Here is a 21,169-nt window from a genome sequence, read left to right on the forward strand (position 1 = left end):
TTCTAACTTACAGTATGAATTTAGTTTCCCTCTGATTGTCTTTTACTGTTAGGTGCAGTTTTCACACTGCTGAAGTACCATGCTTACTGTAGACAATGGTTATTTGGTCCTATTTAATTAGAAAGTACTAACTTTTACAAATTTTGCATGCATCCTGGGACCTTTAAAGAACAATTTCAAAATGTTCTTCTGTTGAATTTGTATCTCATTTTCTCTTCAGTTGTGTACCAGATAAAGGTATGATTCACAACAAAGTTGTTCATTTTTGATAATATGACTTTCAATAACTTAAATATTTGGAAAAACATTTTCTTGTTCTTTCCGTTTTACTGTGGGAGCATGTGTAGGAGGAGTTTCTTTTAAGAGACTCTTGGCTTACTCTATTGCAATAATAACTTTTATACCAAACGTAATTAAATTTTTATTTCTTCTGTATCAAACTGGAGAACTTTTAAACACAGGAGATTCCCTTTCCTGAAATAGCAAATGTTTATTTGTAGCTTCTATTAAATCCACTGTGTATGGCATCAAGTAATTGGTTTCTATTGTGCAAAGTTGTGAAAGTTTTTACATAACTTCAGAACAAGATGCATGGGCAGATACTGAATATTTTCTAAAAATGCACAGATTGTACGTAACAGATAATGGATTAATACACTTTGGTGGTAAAGCTTTCTTTTCAAAGAAAATGTCTTCCATAAAGTCACATTTTAGTGATGTTATCTGACCTCCAATCAAGTTAGTTTACAGTTCTAGGGTTCTTTTCTGCTTTATGTTGATAGTAAAAATTACTGTTCGCATAGATGATGTGTTTAGCTTCCAGATCTACTTAGGTGTACTCAGTTCCTCTCTCCCCTCCATAGCAAGCCATATATTTTTCATTTACTGGCACAGTAATTGATAGGAGTGAAGCTATAAAATGTGAGAAAATTTCAGCGTGTCTGCTTAACATAGTGTGTTTAATTTTTTTTCTGCATTTGCTGTCTAGTAAATACTGACTCCACTTCAGAGTTTCTCAATATCTAACATTTTCTATGGTTTCGGCCTTTATAATATGAGAGATTATTTTTACTTCATGTTCACTGCTTCTATCGGAAACCTAAGATTGGTGGGTTTTAGTAGAGTAGAAGACAAAACTCGTTTAAGAGCTGGACCAAGCCTATGGGTCTTTCAGCTGGGGAGAAGAAGCATGAATGGTTCACTGCCTTATGGTCCAAAGGCAGAACTGTAAATTCTCATTCACTCTTTCTGTGCATATTTCACACCTACTCTCAGGCACATTCAAAAACAGTAACCCAAAGTGGAAAATATTTCTTTTATTGGCTTAGGGGAAAGTGATTCAACGGTGACTTTAAAAAATTTTTTTGTGATGCTCAAAATGAATCTGTCAGTGGTTAGTCGCATACTATTGGGATCTCTGTAAGTCAGGAGATCTACCACGCTTTCTATAAAACTGTTGTGATCCTTTTCTTACAAATAAGAACACCCCCCCCCTTTTTTTTTTTAGTGAAGAGATCTGATTATGTAACAAACCGATATTGTGTAAAATGTCCCTTCATAACCACTTTCAAGTCTTGAGGCTGTTACCAAATGAAGTCCAGAGCCTGACAAAGTACACATGTATTTATCAGTCTCTGGGAAAGTGGAAAGCAGTTTCTTTCTTCTGACCACAGTAGGTACCAGAAGAGCCTTCCTACTGTTGTTCTGTGTGTTTTGAACTTTGAAGCTGACACCCTTGAAACTATGACACGCTTCTGAACCTCTTCATTCACCTTCTGAGACATCTTCTGGCCCAAACTTCTCACTTTCCAATGAGTTATTTTATCTCTTACTAGAGAAAGTGGTGTGTGAAAATAAAACTTTGTATGGGCCCTCCTTCATATATGAAGTTCTGGCAATGAAATGATATCTGAATACTTTGACAAAGATGAATTAGTGGTTTTGTTATTGTACTTAGTAATGCATAATATTCTATTCTTAATTTTTTCATCCTGATTTTTTTAGTTTACCAAAATTTGCCCCATGTATTGAGCTAACTCCTTTTTGTGTGTGTGTTTAAAACCTAGGCATTAGAGCATAAGCAACTTGCAGAGAAGTATTGTTTCCATGGAGCTGAGGTTTCAGCTTATTTTATCTTTTTAATATAATAGCCTTTATTTTAAATAGGCATTTTCCTATAGCTTGGTATTCAAACAAGACATGTTTTTTGTTTAATATTGTTCATGAAAACAGTGGAAAAAAATGGAGGATATTTAACCTGGAAATTACTTTCTAGTTTGTAATTGCATTTTGTTCAGCTAAACTAAGAATCATTTATTAAACCAGTTATTGTATTATGCTACATTGCCACACACAACCATTAGCATTTGCATAAAGCAGATTATGTAGACTTGCAGTATATTCTTTATCACAGTGAGTTATTTATTAGAGGAAGCATCTGTTCTTTTTCATGGCCTGAATGTTGTATGCATGGGAAAGCATGTAACATGACTACAACAATCTAACTTCATTTGAAATTCTGAATATCTGCCAGATAGAATTATGAAAACTCTGCATAAAATATAGTGATATTTTCTGCTGCTGAGGTTAACACTGCATTCCTTATGCTCACAATTTACCCATATTTTCAGACATTTATAGTTTAGGCTACATCAGTGATTTTTGTATTGCAAAGCTTTGTAGGAACCTTTAGCTTTCAGGGATTGACATCTGTAGAGTTTTCATATGAAATTTTAGATTCTAAAGAAGATATGTGAAAATATGCATTTGAAAAGGAGAGGATAAACCTACATTTGGGGTGCTATGTAAATAATGCTCATTTTTCCTCAAACGCAAAGTTTGAAAAAGCAGATCTAAGTTTTTTTTGAATGGCTTCTGAAAAATTACACATCATCTTTACATTTCTAACAACATAAATATACAGGACAACAGATCTAGCATGTTTTTTTAAAATGAACATTTTTCTCAGCTCTGTGGAAGGCTTACTGAAACTTACTCACAAAGGCTGTTTCAGGTGCTGGAGGGAAAGAATTATTTCAGATAACTCTGTACATGTATTATTCCTACAACAGCAAACCCACTCTTTCAGATGCTTGGTGAGAGGGTAAAAGAGAATACCCTTTTAAAATCTATATTATAAATACTTTGTGCAGACCAGAGTAGATCCTCCGGTGTCATTACCCTTAAATGAGATTATTGGGGATTTTCCAGGTTCTGTAATATATCATGAAGTGAACCTTATTATCTGTTCTATGACAAATTACATATTCAAGTGTTTCTAGCTGTCATAACAATGAACATTTATCATACTTTGACTCATGAAAAATGATTCTAATTATACGATACTATAAAAATTACTTTGGTTAAATTATTAGTAATAGATAAAAGTGGTTTTACTAGCCATAAAATTATAGTAATATTCCTGATTTCTTTCAATGGAGGCAGTCAAAATAAATATTTCACCATCTAATTGTGTTTTGGGGTTATGACGACATAGGAAATACTTTCAATTGTTTTTGCTCAGTACATTATTGTGACAAATTTACACGACACCCTTCAGGTTCAGGCATTCTTCCCACCGCCTTGCTGCATGTCAAAAAAACTATCCTAATTATCTTCAGTCACCGGTCAGGACTTCTTTCGTGCTTGAATTCTTGATTCCTCTCAGCAACCTTTGGTTACTTATCATGAATATTTCAGTGTGAAGTGTCCCAATCCAACAGTGTTATACATCAGTCTGTTTACAAACATCAAGAAGTATGTTTGATGCAAACACATTCAGACTAGATATAAGGAAGAGATTTTTTACAATGAGGGTGGTGAAACACTGGAACAGGTTGCCCAGAGAGGTGGTAGATGCCCTGTCCCTGGAAACATTCAAGGTCAGATTGGATGAGGCTCTGAGCAACCTGATCTAGTTGAAGATGTCCCTGCTTATTGCAGGGGGGTTGGACTAGATGATCTTTAAAGGTGCCTTCCAACCCAAACTATTCTATGATTCTGTGACATAAATGGGATAAATGCAATAGTCATTGCTCACTCTCATGGTAATCATCAGCTTTGGGTTGACAGAACATTTAGGATCAATAACTCCCCAAAGTTTTATTAATAGAAGTATCATAGTACTCTCCTAAAGAACAACTAGGGAGAATTTATCCCACTACGATGGAAGAAGAGCCACTTGGATTCTTTATCCGGTCCTCTGGCATGCAACAAGGTGGGGGAGAAGATACAATACCCTGGTGGATCTCAAGGGGTATGTCAGAATTTAATAGCAGTTCTTCATTATCTATATAAATGAAAAAGAAATTTTCTAAAGATGGCAGATATATTGCATTCTTCCTTTCTACATTTATAAGAATATTTCTTCTTTAAGGTTTATTATTCAGAAGAAAGGAAACCCTGGGTATCTTACTTCCACTTCTTGTTCTGATATGTTTGCAGATAATCAGTTATTATAGCCATAAAGTTTTCTTTAAAAGTCTGAATTATCTGAAAATATGATTTAAGACCATTGAAACTGTCCCCTAATCATTCTTTTTCTAAACAGTGTCCTTAACTTATATTTTCAAGTATAAATATGCATAGGGGCATTCTTGCTCCCCATACATTCTAAAAAAGTGCCTTAGGGCTAAAATAACTATCTCTTCTAACCTTTGTGATTCTTATTAGGTGCCTTATATAAATTGTGAAGACCGTTAGTGTTTAATGACAAGGAAGTCATATATCAAAAGAGAGACTTAGGCAAATCCAGATCTAGTAAGTTTTCAAATAACAGGATATGATGTGGCCTTCAACTGTGAATAGCCTAGACTCCAGGAGGTCAAGACAACTGTTCATAAATTTAGAATTTATAAGTTATAAATAAGTTAATTGCCTGGTGAGACACGACATACCTACATGAATTATCACTGTGATGAATGTGATGAACGAGATGTAACAGTACATCTGTAAAGAACAGTTTTTCTGCTGTTGCTCATCTGGCAGTCATGTCTGACTGATGTGTTGTCCCACGTTCCAGGGAAGTAATAAAACTTCAACTGACCTGATTTCTATAGACAAGGAGACGGATGGTATGAAAAATTTTCAGTTAAATACAAATTCTATCTTCTTGTCAGAACATCAGTTCAGATTAAATGCCTACTGAGCCTCTATCATTTTATTCTTAGGTCATACAAACACAAATTTGTATATACTGCTTATATCTCACTCCTTGAGCATACATCATTCAGATTGATTCTTATAAGGAATGCAAGAGTATCTAGAAGGCAGAAGCAACAGTAGCTAGAAGCTTGGCAGAAACGTGGAAAAAGGCCTAACTCAACATCATGTAGTTTTTGAAGGTTTACTCATGTTATGGAATATTGTTTCATACTTGTATATAACCATTTGTAATTGCCACATAGATGTTTTAGAAGCAAATTCATTCCCACTGATCAATAATCACATCCCCTGCCCTCCCCCCCCGCCCCCCCTTCTATTTTCTAGTCCTGTTTAGGTTTCAGATTACATACGATAGGTATTATACCATCAAGCATACACTCAGAAGAGACCCAGCTGGCTGGGGGCCTCTGAGTAAGGGCCATGGTGTGTCCCTGGCATGTGCTCTGCAACTTCAATCTCACATTGCTGTTTCTTTCTACAAGGCAAAAATCTAATTTATATTTTATCAGTACGGGCAACTGTTCTCTAATGCTTTCCCAGTGACTCACCCACTCTCACTGTTCTCTTTTTCTGTCACTTCTATTGTGTATGTATTTTTATCCTTCCCACAAAAATACTTATTTTAGTGTACTGGCAGCCCAGCACATTACTTTTATGAAGTTGTAATTTTGAATAAGAACTAATTCTGACTTGATAGTGGTGGTCAGTTACATGTGTCATCTTCAACTTCTGGAATAGTTTACAGAAATTTGAGATTGAATAATCTCTAATTTAAAAATATTAAACTCATTATTTTGATTTCAGGACTAAAGATTATTCAACTATAATGGAAGAGTATTTCTTTAGAAGGTTTTATTATGCAGATGAAAATATCTAGGACATGTAGGATTACTGTAGAGTTACTGCTCATTTCAGTGGGTGAGGTGAGACAACAGAACTGATATTATTGAGAAGAATGCTGAAGAGCTTTTAATCTTAGAAAAAAAACAGAATCACATTGCTTGATGCCTGATACTTGAAGACAATTTTATGTCATCTGCTAACATCTAACTTGAATTATTTTAGAGCTTAAAAATTTCTAGAATATGCTCAGTACCTGCAAAATGGAGAACACATTGCAGCAACCAGAAGACTTTACGTTGCTTTTCTCCAGCAATGAGAAGTTTGTCTTTTTTTTGCTACATATGCACTTTTTAATTAAGGCTTATCATCTTCACTTAATCAGTTGATAGAATTCCAGACTTTTTAAAGTATTAACAATTCTTTTTTGACTCTAACTTATTTAAGTTCTGCTTGGCATACTATTATCATATTTGCTTTCTTAGGGGGGAGATTTAGGAAGAATTTACTTGTCAGTAATTTACATTCCAACCATTTTCTCAGTAACCCCATCACTTTTATTTATTCTTTTCTGACATTTATATTCTTGCAGTGTTAATTACAGAATGTTGAATAACATTCAGAAAATCAAATTGAATGTTAAAAGCAATTAGGAAAGGAGTAGAGTATAAAAGAGGGAACATCATTATGTCAGTATGAATACTTGGTAAACCCTCATCTTGAATGCCATGTGAAAATCTGATCCCTGTCACATCACTTAAGACTGAGAGGGTGAGGGTGACAGGGGTGGTCAAAAGCCTGGATCAGCTGGGTGAGTAGATTCGAATTTCTCATTCCCTGAAGGAGAGGACAAGGGAAGTGTGATAGACGTCTGTGAAATCACAAGGAGAGGATAAGTAAAGAACAAACATTCATTGTCTTCTAAAGTACAAGAATTAGGGATGTCAAACTTGGTGAGATAGCTAAAAACAAAATGGGGTGCATGCAGACTGTAAAAAGTGACGTGCTCTAAAGGCAACTTGAGAAGGTGATTCTAGAAAGTTTGATTGGTGGGCATGCAAAACAAAGTCAGCACCTTTTGATTATGAAGTGTGGAACCCTCAAAGAGTTGTAGGAGGAGAAGTATTACTACATGCTTGTCCTGGTCTTGTGCTGGTCTCTCTGTCCTCTAGGCCAGCACTGTTGGCTGCCTTTGTAGACAGAATATTGGGTGACATAGACATAAAGTATGATCCAATGTCTATTCTTATGTTTCGTATATAAATTTTTAATGTTTTTTTAATGTAGCTGAATTCAGGAGCTGAGCAGGGTTTCACTTCAGTGTTTGGTGACAATTTTAAGGCTGCAGTATTTCTTCATGGGCTTCTCTAGGCAGATTTGCTATTACTAGGGTTTTGGCATTCTGACTTACTCTTATAGAAACTTGCATGTACAAGGATTAAATTGAAGTCTGCTGTTTTAGTCATTGCTTTGGCAAATAAATTTTTGCCTCTGTCTTTTTACAGCAGACTTAAATGGACAAGGTAGAAATTCCTTTTTTTCAAGGTAGGAAGGAATCCTCCTCTTGTCCTGCAGTTGCATTTCAGCCACTTCAATGCCTCCACATTACACAGTGCAGTCTAGGGAGAAATATTTTCTATATTTATTGTGATAAAAAGGCAGGGATATAATACAGAGTTAACAGTGCTGTTACTTATAAATTACAAGGGTTTTAAAGTCTTCTCTAATTTAAACCTAAGGTTTCAACTTATGCACATTTATTCCAGTAATAAAACTGCATATTTGTAAATGTCAAGATTTCAGTTGTACTCTTCCTAATATCCATGCTTCATTTTATGCAAGTGTTATTTGTAGGATTTAAAAAAAATAGCTTCCCCCCCCCCCATCCCCCCCCCCCCCCAGGATGTGGGCTACAGGAATAATTTTCTATTAAATTCATTTAAGGAATGGGATGGCCTAAGTTTAAAAAGTTGTATTTGGAGCTGCAGTAAGCCCGCTTACAAACTTTTCCAATTCCTTATTATGTCCTTAGAGTCCGCTAGGTGAAACTGGTTGCTGTTACTATGTATCAGTAAGATTGGTAACGCAGGGAGCTCATACTCTGACTAGACGTAAACAGGAAAGGGTAAAAGAGGTAGAGACACAGTCACATTCCTCTTTTAGGCATGTTTTTTGAATGCTGACCACTAATCTTGTATTGTTTGCTAGTACATACTCATTTTTTGTTACAAATGCTTGTTAGTATTCTGCTTATATTATTTTGTATTGGTTTTTTGCCTGTTAACTGTTTCTTGTTAATATTCTGTTTATTTTATGTTGTATGTTTTTTTCCCTGTTAACTGTTTCCAGTATTTATTTTCAAGTTCTTTATTCAGTCGTGGTTTAACCTAGGATTTAAAATTTGGTTCTACTGAAGTCATCAAGTAGAATTTTGAAGTGGAACTCCTGTTTCTGCCATCTCAACCCTATCCTTTGAGAGGCCTTGAATTATTACCAGATTATGAACTCTCATAAAAATCAGGTCACGACACCATGAGCAGGAAAAACTGCAAAAAGTTCGGTAGTGTAATGATCGACTAACAGTATAGATCATTTACCTAAAAAAGGGACTGTTATCTACAGCCATAGTTTACCTTAGGTAATATGAGTTGTTCTTGTTGAAGAAATTGTTATTGCACATCCTGTTCTAGTCATCATATTCTTCAATCATTTTCTGAGCATTGCTATGTTAATATCTTACTGTCAGGGTTCTGTCTGGCCCTTTGCATTTTATTATATCATATTTGATTTATGTGCAGTGCTTGGCTTTCCCAGGCATCCATATGTCCAATGTAAGAAAGATGTGGAAATATGTCTTTGCCCATGCAATTGCTTTCTGCTGGGATTAAAGGAAATAAATCACAAATCAAGAAACTCTGGTGGAACTGTATGGTATCTTCTTATTCATGTTCTAAAGCAGAGACAGTCTGCTTGATTGGACAGTTTAGTGTACCAGCAAAACTTCTGACTAATTCCTTTTTTCCCTCCCTCAACATTTGCTAATGATGGGAATTCACTATATGTATCACTGTTAAGGGACCTTGCACCATTATTGCTGTTCACTCAAATACAGAGCAGTAATTCATCTTCATTCACAACCTAGGATTCTGCCATCAAAATGTAGATGGCATATCTTTAGCTTTCTTATATATAATATAAACATATTGTAAAACCATCCCTAAAGAGAAAGTAATTGTAATGGTTAATGTAATTGTCACTTTCATGAGATATAATTAAAAAAAATTGAATAAGAGACATCCCCTGAATTAGAACCTAGCAAAGCAGGTATGGCAAGACCAGTTATGTTGGAGCTTTTGCTAAATACAAAGTCTGATGAATAAAGACTTTTCTGTAACTAAACAAGAACTATATTACACAAAAATTTAAAGAAACAGGAAATGTTATTTTCTAGCATGCAAGTAATTCTTCCAGTCTTTTACAATTTGGATTTCAGCAGAATGTGGTATTTAATTTGCTGAATTTTAAACTCTGCTAGCCAGAGTTATTGAACCTGGTTCTTTTCCTGTGTCATCTGAGAAATATCTCTCTTACCTACTTAAATTTTTGCATTTCAGGAATCTTATTCAAAGAAGAGAGGTTATGCATTGGAAGCAATACCCTCTGTACCTCTGGATGCAGTTCCTTCAGAAAATGACAGCAGTCTTTGTGATTCGATAGACATAGCAGTGACCAAAAAACCTTGTTCCCTAGAGATAGCAAGAGTTCCTTCCTCAAGACCAGGTAAATTACCAAATAATCCTTTACATAGTCTTTGGTGTAAGTGCAATGTTATAGAAGGTATAGAATTATATATAGAATGTATAGGTTTGTATTTTTAAGAATACAGTACTCTGTTTTCTTATCACAGCATGATTATAGTCTTCCGTTAGCTACCAAAAGAGCTTAATATCAGAATAAAGATTAATAGCAAAATGCTGTAGAAGGGAAAACAAAGCAGAGGTTTAAATAATTTCCTAGATAAATATAAGATTGCAAAAAGCCAAATTAGAAATCGAATTTCTTTAAGCCCAGCCTTTTGCAGTAATCTATTTACCAACCTGTTTCTGTTTTTTTAATGAAGTGCTTAGCAACAGCATTATACAACTAATTCAAAATTTAAAGTACTCTGTATTTTCATATTACATAAAGGAAGATCTGCTCCATTTTTGAAAATGAAACAGTGAATGAGAATTGATAGAAATATTAAATGAGAGTTTGGCAGACTGCTGTTTGTATTATACAGGTTTGAACAGCAATGAGTTACGATAGTTACAAAACAATGGAATTATGCTGAGTCAGATGAATGATGTTATCTGTAAGGACTCTGTTTATGTTCTCCAAAATTATATGCTTGCTTCCATTACCCTTGTTTGAACTCTTCATTAGTCACCACCTGGTACAGGAATTTCAGAATATAATCATTTTGCTGTAAGTAATTGGACTGAGAGTCTGCTTTGACAAATGACAGTTCTCAGCAGCACAGACCTATTTGAAATGAGCAATTGACTTTTCGACCTGTGCTGTCTTGATTATGAATCATGATTTGGGAAATATACAAGAATGATAGATGATGGTTGACTAACATCATGTTACCTATCTAGTCTGTGTAAGGGGAAGCACCTTCTTGATTTCACAGCTGAACTAGTATTGGAAGAGTGCCAGAGCTATGTCATGCATAGTATATGAGGGCCAGATATCAAGATATGGCTTTGGAGTCTGCAAGGTAAGGTGGAGTGGATCATAATTCCCACCTCTCCATAAAATTTGGGCTAAAGAAGACTTGAGGGAACCTGCATTGTGAACAGTGATCTAAGAGGTGGCACAAAATAAGATAGCATCTTTATAGCATAGTTGCACAGAGTGGACCAGGATCTGACTCGAACATCATCATGACTGCTTGTGTAACTGAAGGTTTACTTTGTTGATGTTTTTTTGGCTCTGATAATCTAAAAAATTAGCAGACTGTCCAGGACAATATTATGGGTTGTCGTTCAGTAAAGGAAGAAAATGCCAAATTATCCTTGTTTTTCAGACTTCTACTTGATTAATCACCATAAACATACTTATTGCAATGGGAAGACTGCCATACCCCTACACCATAAATTGGCCGAGGGAGTTCATTATCTGCCTCCGTAGTAATGGGGCTCAACTACAAAGCTTTCCATTGTAATTAGTATTGAAAAAAAAAAGATAGACTTTTCGCTAGTTAAAATACCAGGCTTTGGAATTGTGCTGTCTGCTGAACATAAGCATTTTTCTTAGGCATAGTAAGTCCATTAAGATCCGTATAAAAAACAGATCCTAGAAAGGACATTTTTAGGTCTTAATCGGGAAATATGTTTTGTGTATGGTTACATATGGGGTGTATCAGAGGCTCAGAGAATAACCAAGGAAGCTGTAGAACATTCACGAGGGCACTCATCATCTATATAAGATCTAACAAGGTCAATGAGTTGACAATACAAATGTACTGTAATTCCTTCTGTCTTAGTTTTCCATATACCACTATGATCTTTTCCTTGGCATTTTATCGGGAAGAACATTTGGCTGTATAGATGAGCAGATTCCAAAATGTGATTTTATTTTAAGCTATAAACGTAGTAGTTATCTAACTGGCCTGGCTTGTAAGCCATATCTGTAATCATGTTGGCTGTTATCTTATACTACAAATGGCCCAAATGAAATCAACCATGTCACTCACAGTTATAAGGTACTTAACACTACGCATAATTGTATGTGAATGTCAGCCTGCCACTTCAGTTCATACAGATTTATTGCTTGAATGAGTTGCATATGATTACAGCGATCATTCATTTAAAACAAATATCTAATTTGCATGCCTTTTTTCTTGAATTTCCCTGGTTTTGTATCACTAAGACATGCTGACTTTGGCAATACTGTTTCAAATTGCTCTACTATGTCATGTGTAGAGTTCATTTCAGAGCATGAGGCAGCACTTTGAACATAAAATTGCATCTGTCAGTCTCCTTTCCCTAGGTGGTAGGACACTCTGATCAACTCTCCCCACTGTCTGGGGTATTACTACCTCTTGGCAGTAGAAGTGAGACTGACTGCACTCAGTGATTGAAAATTTTCCTTTTCTGTATTGAGAGGAAAGGTCATTCTGGCTGGCCTTTCAAGCTGTAGAGCTGCATGTTGTAACTATTATCTGCCCTGCCAGTAAACTCCTAACAGGTTGGGAACAGTCACCTTGCCGGTCATCATTCTCTGGTCTACTGGGGAAAAAAACAGACTGCTCTGTAGTTCTCCATATTATTTTTAATTTCCTGAATCTTATTCTTGAACTGGTAGGGAATAGCAGAGGATGAGAACTCCATACACCAAATGGTAAAGGATTGTTAGATATAAGGGAGAAAACTGAACAGAAAGGAAATAAAAGTAGTCATGAAGTTTGTTACTTCCACTTCTGAAATCCTGTGTTGTGTGAGTTTTATGTCTGTTCGCAAGAAATTAAGTTTATATAGGAAGAAGAACAGTTACATTATTGGTTTATGCTGGCAGTTAAAACAATTGCTTCTAATTAGGACTGATCTAAGAGTAAAAAAGACTGTATGTGTGTCTGAGTTCAAGTTAAGCTGTTCTTTGTTTCTGCAGTATATTGATAGGACAAGGTTGGCAGACTGTTAGCATCTCTGTCACTATCTCTGCTTTTAAACCAACAGTTAAGACTTGATAGGAATATTCTGAAATACTGCACTCTGAGAAAAATTTTTCTGCTAAAAGTAAAATATAAATTTGGATTTAAAATTTCATAAATCAATCTCATAAAATTAATTTCATAAATGAATTGATTCATGAATCAATCTTACTAATCTTTCTGTTGGGCTATTCCAGAACAGTATCCTCATTCCTTAAACTAGACATTTCTACTAATCATTTTAATTTTTAGACTGCCCTTCCATTATAAAAAGAAATCACATGACATATTTAACCTTGAAAAATAACCATAAAATTTTATTAGTTCGTAAGGCACACATTAGTGTTGCCCTTTTGATCTTAAGGATGTAATTAAATTTTGTGAACAATAGCAACAAATCATGTTGGAAAAGGTGTAAACTTTTAATAAATGGCTGAAGCTCAAGCCACTGGGTCATTCTAATAATTCATGAAGTTAGTGTGTTTTTGATCCGTTGTTTAGTGTCTAGAATACTGGTAGCAGAAGTTTAGGTGCAGCACCATGCTGCATTTGGGCCTGTGCTGTTGAAGACCCTTACAGACTTAACGTGCATCCCTGGTAGCTTGACCATTTTGTACCATACTCCATCCTTGCACCTCATAATGTCATACACTTTATTTAGCAGAAATAGTCAATGAAATCTGAACTACATTACAGAAGAAATGTTAATAAATATATTTTTTTCATTGGCGTTAAGTGTGTGTCCATACCCAATAAAGAGATCACATCTCTTTCAGTCTGCCTCTATAGTTTCTTCTGCAGAAGCTCCCTTAGGAGTGAGACCAGGTGTCAGTCTACATGCTAGATTTTTAATAATAGTGAATGATGGCCAGTACTACTTAAAATATTTTTAGGTCTTATTGAGTATCGTTAGGAATTAGAGAGGACTTTTCAAACTGTTTTTCGTGAATAACTTGGTGAAAAAAAATCCTCCTTTGGGAAGGTTGATCTGTCCATGCAGATTAACGAAGGTTTTAATACAGCATCTCAATAACAGAAAGAGACATTGCTGCCCGTAAACTGCATGAAAATCATCCTTGGATAAGGGAGTTCTAGTTCAGGGACCTGTTTTTTGCAGGTACATTACTTTACTGGGGCTGCAGGTCGAGGAGACGTTAGTGAGCCATCTTCAACTCCAGAAACAGCTCAACTGTAGCAATGCAGAACTCAGTATGGGCTGCAAAATCCAGCTGAGAAATAAGGTAAATACTTAGAGGCTTCACTTAAGCTGAGCGCTCAGCCACTGCACAGTCAGCAATCCCTAAGTCAGCAATTCCTAAGTCAGCAATTTTAAAGATAGCTCTGGTATAACTACTCTACCCAGTTACATCTAAGATATGGCTTCTGTCAAGGGGATAAAAATGTCCTTAGATATGTGCTGTGTTGCCACTAGCCTGTGGCAGGCAAACACAAGGCAAGGAGTTGAAACATAAAGGAAGAGATATCTTAGCATCTATTCTGGTCATCTTCCCAGCTAAATGTACTTTGGAGATATCTTGCTGTTGTTAGTCATGACGTTTTTGTTATTTAGAAAAATTACTTAATTTGCACTTAAATGCCAGTAACTTGTAAGGAGGACCATGCAAGATAATAGACCATGCAAGATAATAAATCTGTAATTATGATACCTTTTTCTTATAGCCTCATAATCACAGCAGGGAAACTAACAAAAAATGCTTGTCACTGAATTATTACAACATAGCAAGCTGTCCCCAAGCTGGCCTATCTACTGCAACATTAGGGGTTTTTTGCTTTCTCAGCCTGGCATCCCTCTCCTGTCATTACAGTGAAAATGAACCTGAAAATTTGTAGCCAGTGTGTCAGCTCACCTCTGCGTGCATTCTTGTGTCTACTGTATAACACTGTGTCAGCAGTCTCATACAGATATCTAGGAGACAGTTCTTTAGAAACCTGAATTGAAAAATAGCCTAGGTGTGATAACATTTTTATAAAAATTGAAATATAAATCTTCTACATAGTTTCCAAAATCATTGGTAAATAAAGTGCTATTTGTCAGGTCATCAGTTTCTGATTGACTTCAGTAACAAATCTTCACAGCACCTATCCTGAATATTTGGACATTTCAATTCTCCAGACTGAGACTAAGATAGCAAATGCATCTTTTTGTGTTTAATGAATTTATACCTTCGCTTTTGTGCAGTTATTTTCCAGCTATAAGCAAACCAGTGCAAAGTGGCCACAAGAAGGAATAATCACACTGCCAGAGATACAAAATTGCCTGGATGAATGGAAATTCAAGACAGTAGCCTTAGTCACCCATGCTTCATCATTTTGAAACTATAATTGATCTGAAGGATCATGCACTAACCTTTCTGAAGTCCACTCACCCCAATTACTTCAAACAGAAGGACTGCTAGTAGGGCTGTATTTCATTTAAGCACGCTTTTTAAACCAGAGATAGCAGGATACAGTGCACTTAAACACATGACCTACAGTCTAACTCCTCAGGATTAAATGCTTTCAGTGATCAGGAAAGATCATCTTAGCTGTGTAGAGAGAACATAATAAAGGAGGGAGTCTGTTACTGAGCAGAGTAACTGCGATATATAACAGTTGGTCTAGAAACATCTGAAAATGGCTAGAGTCTATGAAATTTAGCCTAATTTGACACCAATGTTTCTGAAGCAACTGATTGTCCATGAAAGCTTTTGGTATTGTGGTGCGTATTCAAAATCATTACTACCTTCCTGCCATGAGTGCTGAATTTCCTAAGTACTAGGTCTCAGGCCTGATGTGTCAGGGAGCAGCAAGGGCCGGCTGCTCCTTCAGGGATGGGGAGGCAGGAGCGAAGGGGAGTACCATGGCTGACAGGGCAGGGGCCTCACTAGTTAGGGCCCTATCTCACCACCCATGAGCAGGGCAGACCCAGAGATCATGGCCAGGTTCATCAAAGAGCCCAGATCATCAAGCAAGTTTGTGCTGATGAGGTAGATCTAAAGTCAAGCTAGAAAGTCAATATGCAGGTCAGGATCAGGTCCGGTGATGGCCAGGAAAGTTCATGATGACAAGACCAGGTCCAAGGTCAAACTGGGAAGTCAGACCATGAGTTGGGGTATGGATGCACAGGGCACAGGTACAGGCATAAGCACAAGACAGGCACTCCTTCAGCATAGCTCAGGCGGGAACTAAAGGCCCCAGGCTGAGCTGAAATGGTGTCTCCAGGAAGGGGGATGTGAATGGAGAACCTCAGAAGGCTGGTCAGGGCCATTAAAGCTTATTAGTGCCTCAGGGCCTGACATGATGTATGAATGATAATCAATGTCCCTTATTCTTCCATCTATTACTCAAGGAGACAGTATCTCCAAAGAGTATAATTCATCTGTATGTGAAGGGAGAAGTGGAGCCACTCAGAGCTTGTCAATAAGGAACACAAAGCATAGGTGTGTATGGTAAAGTGAGCCATGCATCAGTTTGGTGGCGTAGATAACTGACACAAGAGGCTTGTGTTTCCATAACAACGTGATAGGTGAAGTCTTTCTTAGGCAGCAAGTTGTTTCTCTTCTAAGTAATTTTTGGCCTTAGAGAAATGCTCCCATTATTAAGTAAAGTTTCCCAGTTCTCAGGATGTTTTATACAGTCTAATCCCCCTTTACCTTTAGCGCAGAAAAAGATTCATGGGCCATGAGAAAAGTGAGTAAAGAGTTTCACAGTGCTCTGACATGACGAGGATACTCCCCTCAAAGGGAGAAAAGTTAGGTTCTAGCCTTTGTTGTAGTTCCTTTAATAAACCTCTCAAGATACATCTTAAAAATAGCTGGGGTTTTGTGCCTGTTACTCTGAATAGAAGTCTGTTTCAGAACCACTGATTTCTGTGCTAGTGATTAAGAAGCTTCTCATTTCCAACCTTGGTGTATTCATGGCCAACTGAAGTCAAGACAGAGGAACCCTAACATACAGTCTTTGGCTAAGTCAGAGCTCTCCAGCAACTCTTCAAGAAGCAATTCTGGGCAACCTCTGAATGATTCTGAAAATCTCTTATTGCCCTTATGCATGTCTATATGTACTGCCTTGTCATGGTGGCTAGAGGAATCCAAAGGGTGGTAAAGTGTTGCATAGAGGTCTTCCAAAGGCATGTACTCTGTATCACAGTATGTTCAAGTTATTTTGTCTTATTTCTGTACGTATGCATCCATTTAAGGTATTGGCCTCTATAGAAATCTGGATGATATTGTCTACATAGTGTGCCCTAATATCCTTCACTTTTTCTATGTAAGAAGAGGAGAGTGAAGTTATAAGGATTATAAGAAGACCTGAAGTGGTTGAACCAAAAAACAGATATATTTTTTTCAATTAAATGTTATATTTAGTCCAGCTGAAAATATTTTTTTGGTTTTGCTGTTTATTTACCTGCTTTTTAGTGAAATTTACTTTAAAGTGAAAATTGAAAATTATCAAACAATTTTCAGCTGTATTTTTCAGTCTATAACTTATTCATAGTGAAATATAATGCCCAGCCTTAGTTATAAGATGTATACGTACTTTTTCTCTGCTCTTCTTTGTCATCCTTTAGCTGTGTTTGAGCCATATGGAGAGAATTTGGCTATGGTACAGAATTTCTCAATTTACTTGTTTTAACAGGTTAATTTGTAAAGATGTAAGGATCACATTCAGAGCTTCAAGATACAAATCCTTGCCAGAACACAGTGTATTGGAAACCCAACTAACCTTCTCTTGCCTGAGTTTCAGTGATGACACATTTCATGTTTGTCATTCCTACTGCCACAAGATAGAGTGCACACTTCTTATCAGAAGGAATTTTGTCTAACGCACTAGCATATGTTTGCAGTTCGGATTTTTAAATTTCATGTGGCATTTTAATAAAGGTTAAAGGAGTGCTGATGGAAGAATAAAATATACAATAGCTCTTCTATCACGCATTTTGTGGTTTTTTTTTTTCTTCAGTCCAGCTAGTACTTGTTTTAAGCACCCTTCAAAAATGTAAAAGCAAAGATTTCTGAAAATTATGCCTTGATAGTGTTTGCTGATATAGTTGTTCCTATAATATAAATTATAAATTTCTAATTTATTTTCTATTTTTAAATATTTTCTGGCATTTTATAGTTCTTTTTATTTTCTCTAAGTACAAATCCCCAGGTTGGCAGCTTGGGAGTTCTGTTTTATCATAATGACATTTTCATACCCATTTTCTGTATTTCTGATATTATTATCATAGTTCTTGGAGTACAATTAGGATGCTTTATATTAGCTTTTTTAGTACTATATCTCTTAGAGGAGCACAGTTCACCTGTGTTTCTGGTCCTATGTTGATTACTGTTTTGTTGACAGGTGTTATTAACCTACTGATTTTGACCAGTAGGTCTTGAAGTGATTTGAGTCTCAGAGGCTGGTATATATTCCTAACCTCATTGACATTAGGGCATGTTTTGCTGTTGATTTCAGTTGGGTTAGATTTTCACTGTCTATATCTTCTTCCAAAAGAAGGGTCTTTATTAAAATTAGGAATTAGTCAATTAGGTATTGATATGAGATCAGGAAAAATGTGTGTCTTGTAGTATAAGATGAAAAATGAGGTACTGTCTGTGAGAATATTTCCCTTTCCTTCTGATTTTGCCTGAAATCAGGAGAGGATACCTCTTAAGGTATTATAACACTGTTGTAGTTGGAAGTGGCTGTAGATGGGTCATTGTGGTGTGCATCTCTGATTTCTGCCCGGTTAGCTACCTCCCTAAAGTCACGTTCTGATAGCATGTAAAAGCTATGACCCATTTTAATTATCTTTGGGTAGGTTTCAGGAGGTGAGTGAGACAGCCTGAATTCTTTCTACAGTGAAGTTCGTTCCTAGGTAGTTCAGGTAAGCCAGGTTTCTGATATCACCTAAGAAACAGATCCAGGTGATTCATATACACTTTATGTATACCGGTCCTGTTCTATATTCTTTCTTGATATGGCTGTAGCCTGCTGTCAGTAGAGTTATACCAACAGTGCATATATCCCCTGTCTAATGCTTAAAGAAGAAAACATATCTACTCTTTATTGTTTCAATTTCTCGTACAGTGCAGGAATCAGCTTTTTTGATAGAAGTTACAAAGGGAGAAGAAAAATAAAATTTAACTCCTGTGGTGCAAAATAAGCGCCATTTTCATTAGGGTGTGACTTGAATTATAAATGTATTAACAGAACAAATGAATAAATGAGAGAAGATGAATGATAAAAGATTTCTATAATAGTTCATCCATCGTCTGCTTCCACTCTAAGCAGTCTTGGGCAGCGTGAGATAAAGCCATAGGTTCCCCTAACACAGCTGTTCCCTTAGTTATTCTATATTTTAAACAGAGCAATTTTGTATTTGGACAAACTTCTGTTATCATAAAGTTCTTGTACTAAACAATAACTAGAAAATTGAAATCCTCCAATTTTGCCATCACTTGAGTGGTAGACTCTAACTGAAAGCACTATGTTAAAAATGGATTCTTTGCTGTGTTGGGAATAAAAAAAGTCCTGCTTTTTTGTTTCATTTCACTTCTTGCCTTTTGACAAAAGCAGAATTTATCCAGCAAAGCAAAAACAGAAGTTTTCATTGCCTGAGAAGCAGGCAGTGAAAGTATTCAGTGATCGCTATTTCTATTGTACTTTCTTGACTGATTCTTACCCATTTAACCAGCAGCTTTCAGAATCCCAGCAAAGAGCATTAAGAGAAATGAGGTTTATACAGGCTTTTTGACCCTCCTCCCACCCCCAATGGTATTTGTAGGATAAAGATGGGTAAAACTGATACCTTTTTTTTTCCATTTGGGTAGTCTGGAAAGAGCAAGTGAGTGATATATACAGTGGATATTTCTCATGCACATACATCTGGAACCATTCATTATTAACTTTTTAAAATTACCTCAGTTGCAAACATAGACCACTTTAATAAATTTTAATAACCCAAATGTACTATTAACCCAAATGTATTATAAAAGTGAACGTCAAATTAACTCTATTCACTTGTATTAAACAAACTTACCATTTCATTTAAAAAACAGGTTAACTACTAAGATCCAGTTTCTCTGAAGCAATGCTAATTTGCATGACCTATGCCCCTTTACATTTATTATTAATGGTGACCTGTATCAGCTATTCCATTACTCCTGATGTCAGGCTGAAAGCCTGTAACTACTAAGGTTACTCCATTAGCTTCCTTTTAGTCTTCTCAAATCTTATCAATATTCCAAGTGCTATAAAGAAACAGCACCATTTGTTGAGATAACTTCTTGCCAGATCTTTTTAAACTCTTGGATACAAATTAGATAGATCTATTGATTAAAAATTTCTAGCTTTAGTAACTCTGATTTAACATTCCCTTTGGATATTTTCATATAAGCATATGTTCTTATTAGTTTCTGTTTGATATTTAGGGAAAATATTTCACATCTCTATTGTTTTATAATATTATTTCTCCTGCTGCATTTCTAGATTAATATGCCATAATTTGGTTTGTTCCATTGTCCGTTTCCCCCACTCCTTTATGTCCTTGATGCAGCAGAGGTCTTGTGGAGAAACAGCATTATAATCATAATTAAAGACTTCTTCAGAATGCATATGCACAGGAGTCTGAATTGAGGTTGCACAAGCCACATCAATTCTTACATATCGCAGCTCTAATGTACTTTCCTTTACAACCTTATCATCCCTCTAAGAGGTTTTTAGTATATAATTAAGATAATTGCTCCCCATCATATGCTCCTCTGGATAACATCCTTAACAATGGAATGTTATTCTTAAAAATACTCTGTCATTTCTGAAGATAAAGCACATGGGAATGACTGATACCACGTGACCAGTTCATTATCAAAATACATGCAGATCTCTACCCATCCAGTATGTTCCAGTAAATATGTTTATGTTGTTAAAGTAATTCCACTTTCCAAAGGACTAGCTTACATTTTCTCTGCAAACTGAGAGAAAAAGGCTGCTGCTTGACATATGTTAAACATTTTCTGATGATTCATTACTTTTTATTATTATTCATTAAAGTATAGTTGAAAAAAATTAGCTTTCATGGGAGTTTTGGGCAATTTTTGCAAATGAGTGCTCATCAAAGTGCATGCATTCTGACCAACACTCAGTTTCATCCATCCTGGTGTGATTACCATCTAGAATGATCTCATTATACACTTGACTGCATGCTGTCAGACAAAACCCCTTTTCCAAATCAAGACAATAATTCAAAGGAACATAATTATTTTGAGGTATTTTGCATTTTAAAGCCCATATGCAAATATTATTTAGCAGGATTTGAGTTTTTCTTCGTTAAATGACTACTAGTTGCAGCATCCTTTGCAGGTACTTTTGAGTCAGGGTTGAAATATACATAGACCATATACAACATATTCCATTCTAGTAAGTAATCCTACGCTTCAAAATGCTGCTGAGATTGTTTTATAATTGAGCAGATGTAAGTGATAG

At 36.0% G+C, this 21,169-nt stretch overlaps 1 protein-coding gene across 8 annotated transcripts in view; it reads left to right on the forward strand.

Annotated features, from left to right (window-relative positions):
* The window catches only part of ANKS1B (ankyrin repeat and sterile alpha motif domain containing 1B), a 450,932-nt gene that overhangs the window by 124,097 nt on the left and 305,666 nt on the right, over positions 1-21,169 (forward strand). For all 8 annotated transcript variants that reach the window (XM_050896179.1, XM_050896188.1, XM_050896196.1 and 5 more), the window contains one exon: positions 9,618-9,783. In XM_050896179.1, the coding sequence (XP_050752136.1) occupies positions 9,618-9,783 (166 nt within the window). The remainder of the gene's footprint in view (positions 1-9,617; positions 9,784-21,169) is intronic.

This window comes from Gymnogyps californianus, chromosome 1 (genome assembly GCF_018139145.2).
Source record: "Gymnogyps californianus isolate 813 chromosome 1, ASM1813914v2, whole genome shotgun sequence".
Taxonomy (NCBI): Eukaryota; Metazoa; Chordata; class Aves; order Accipitriformes; family Cathartidae; genus Gymnogyps; species Gymnogyps californianus.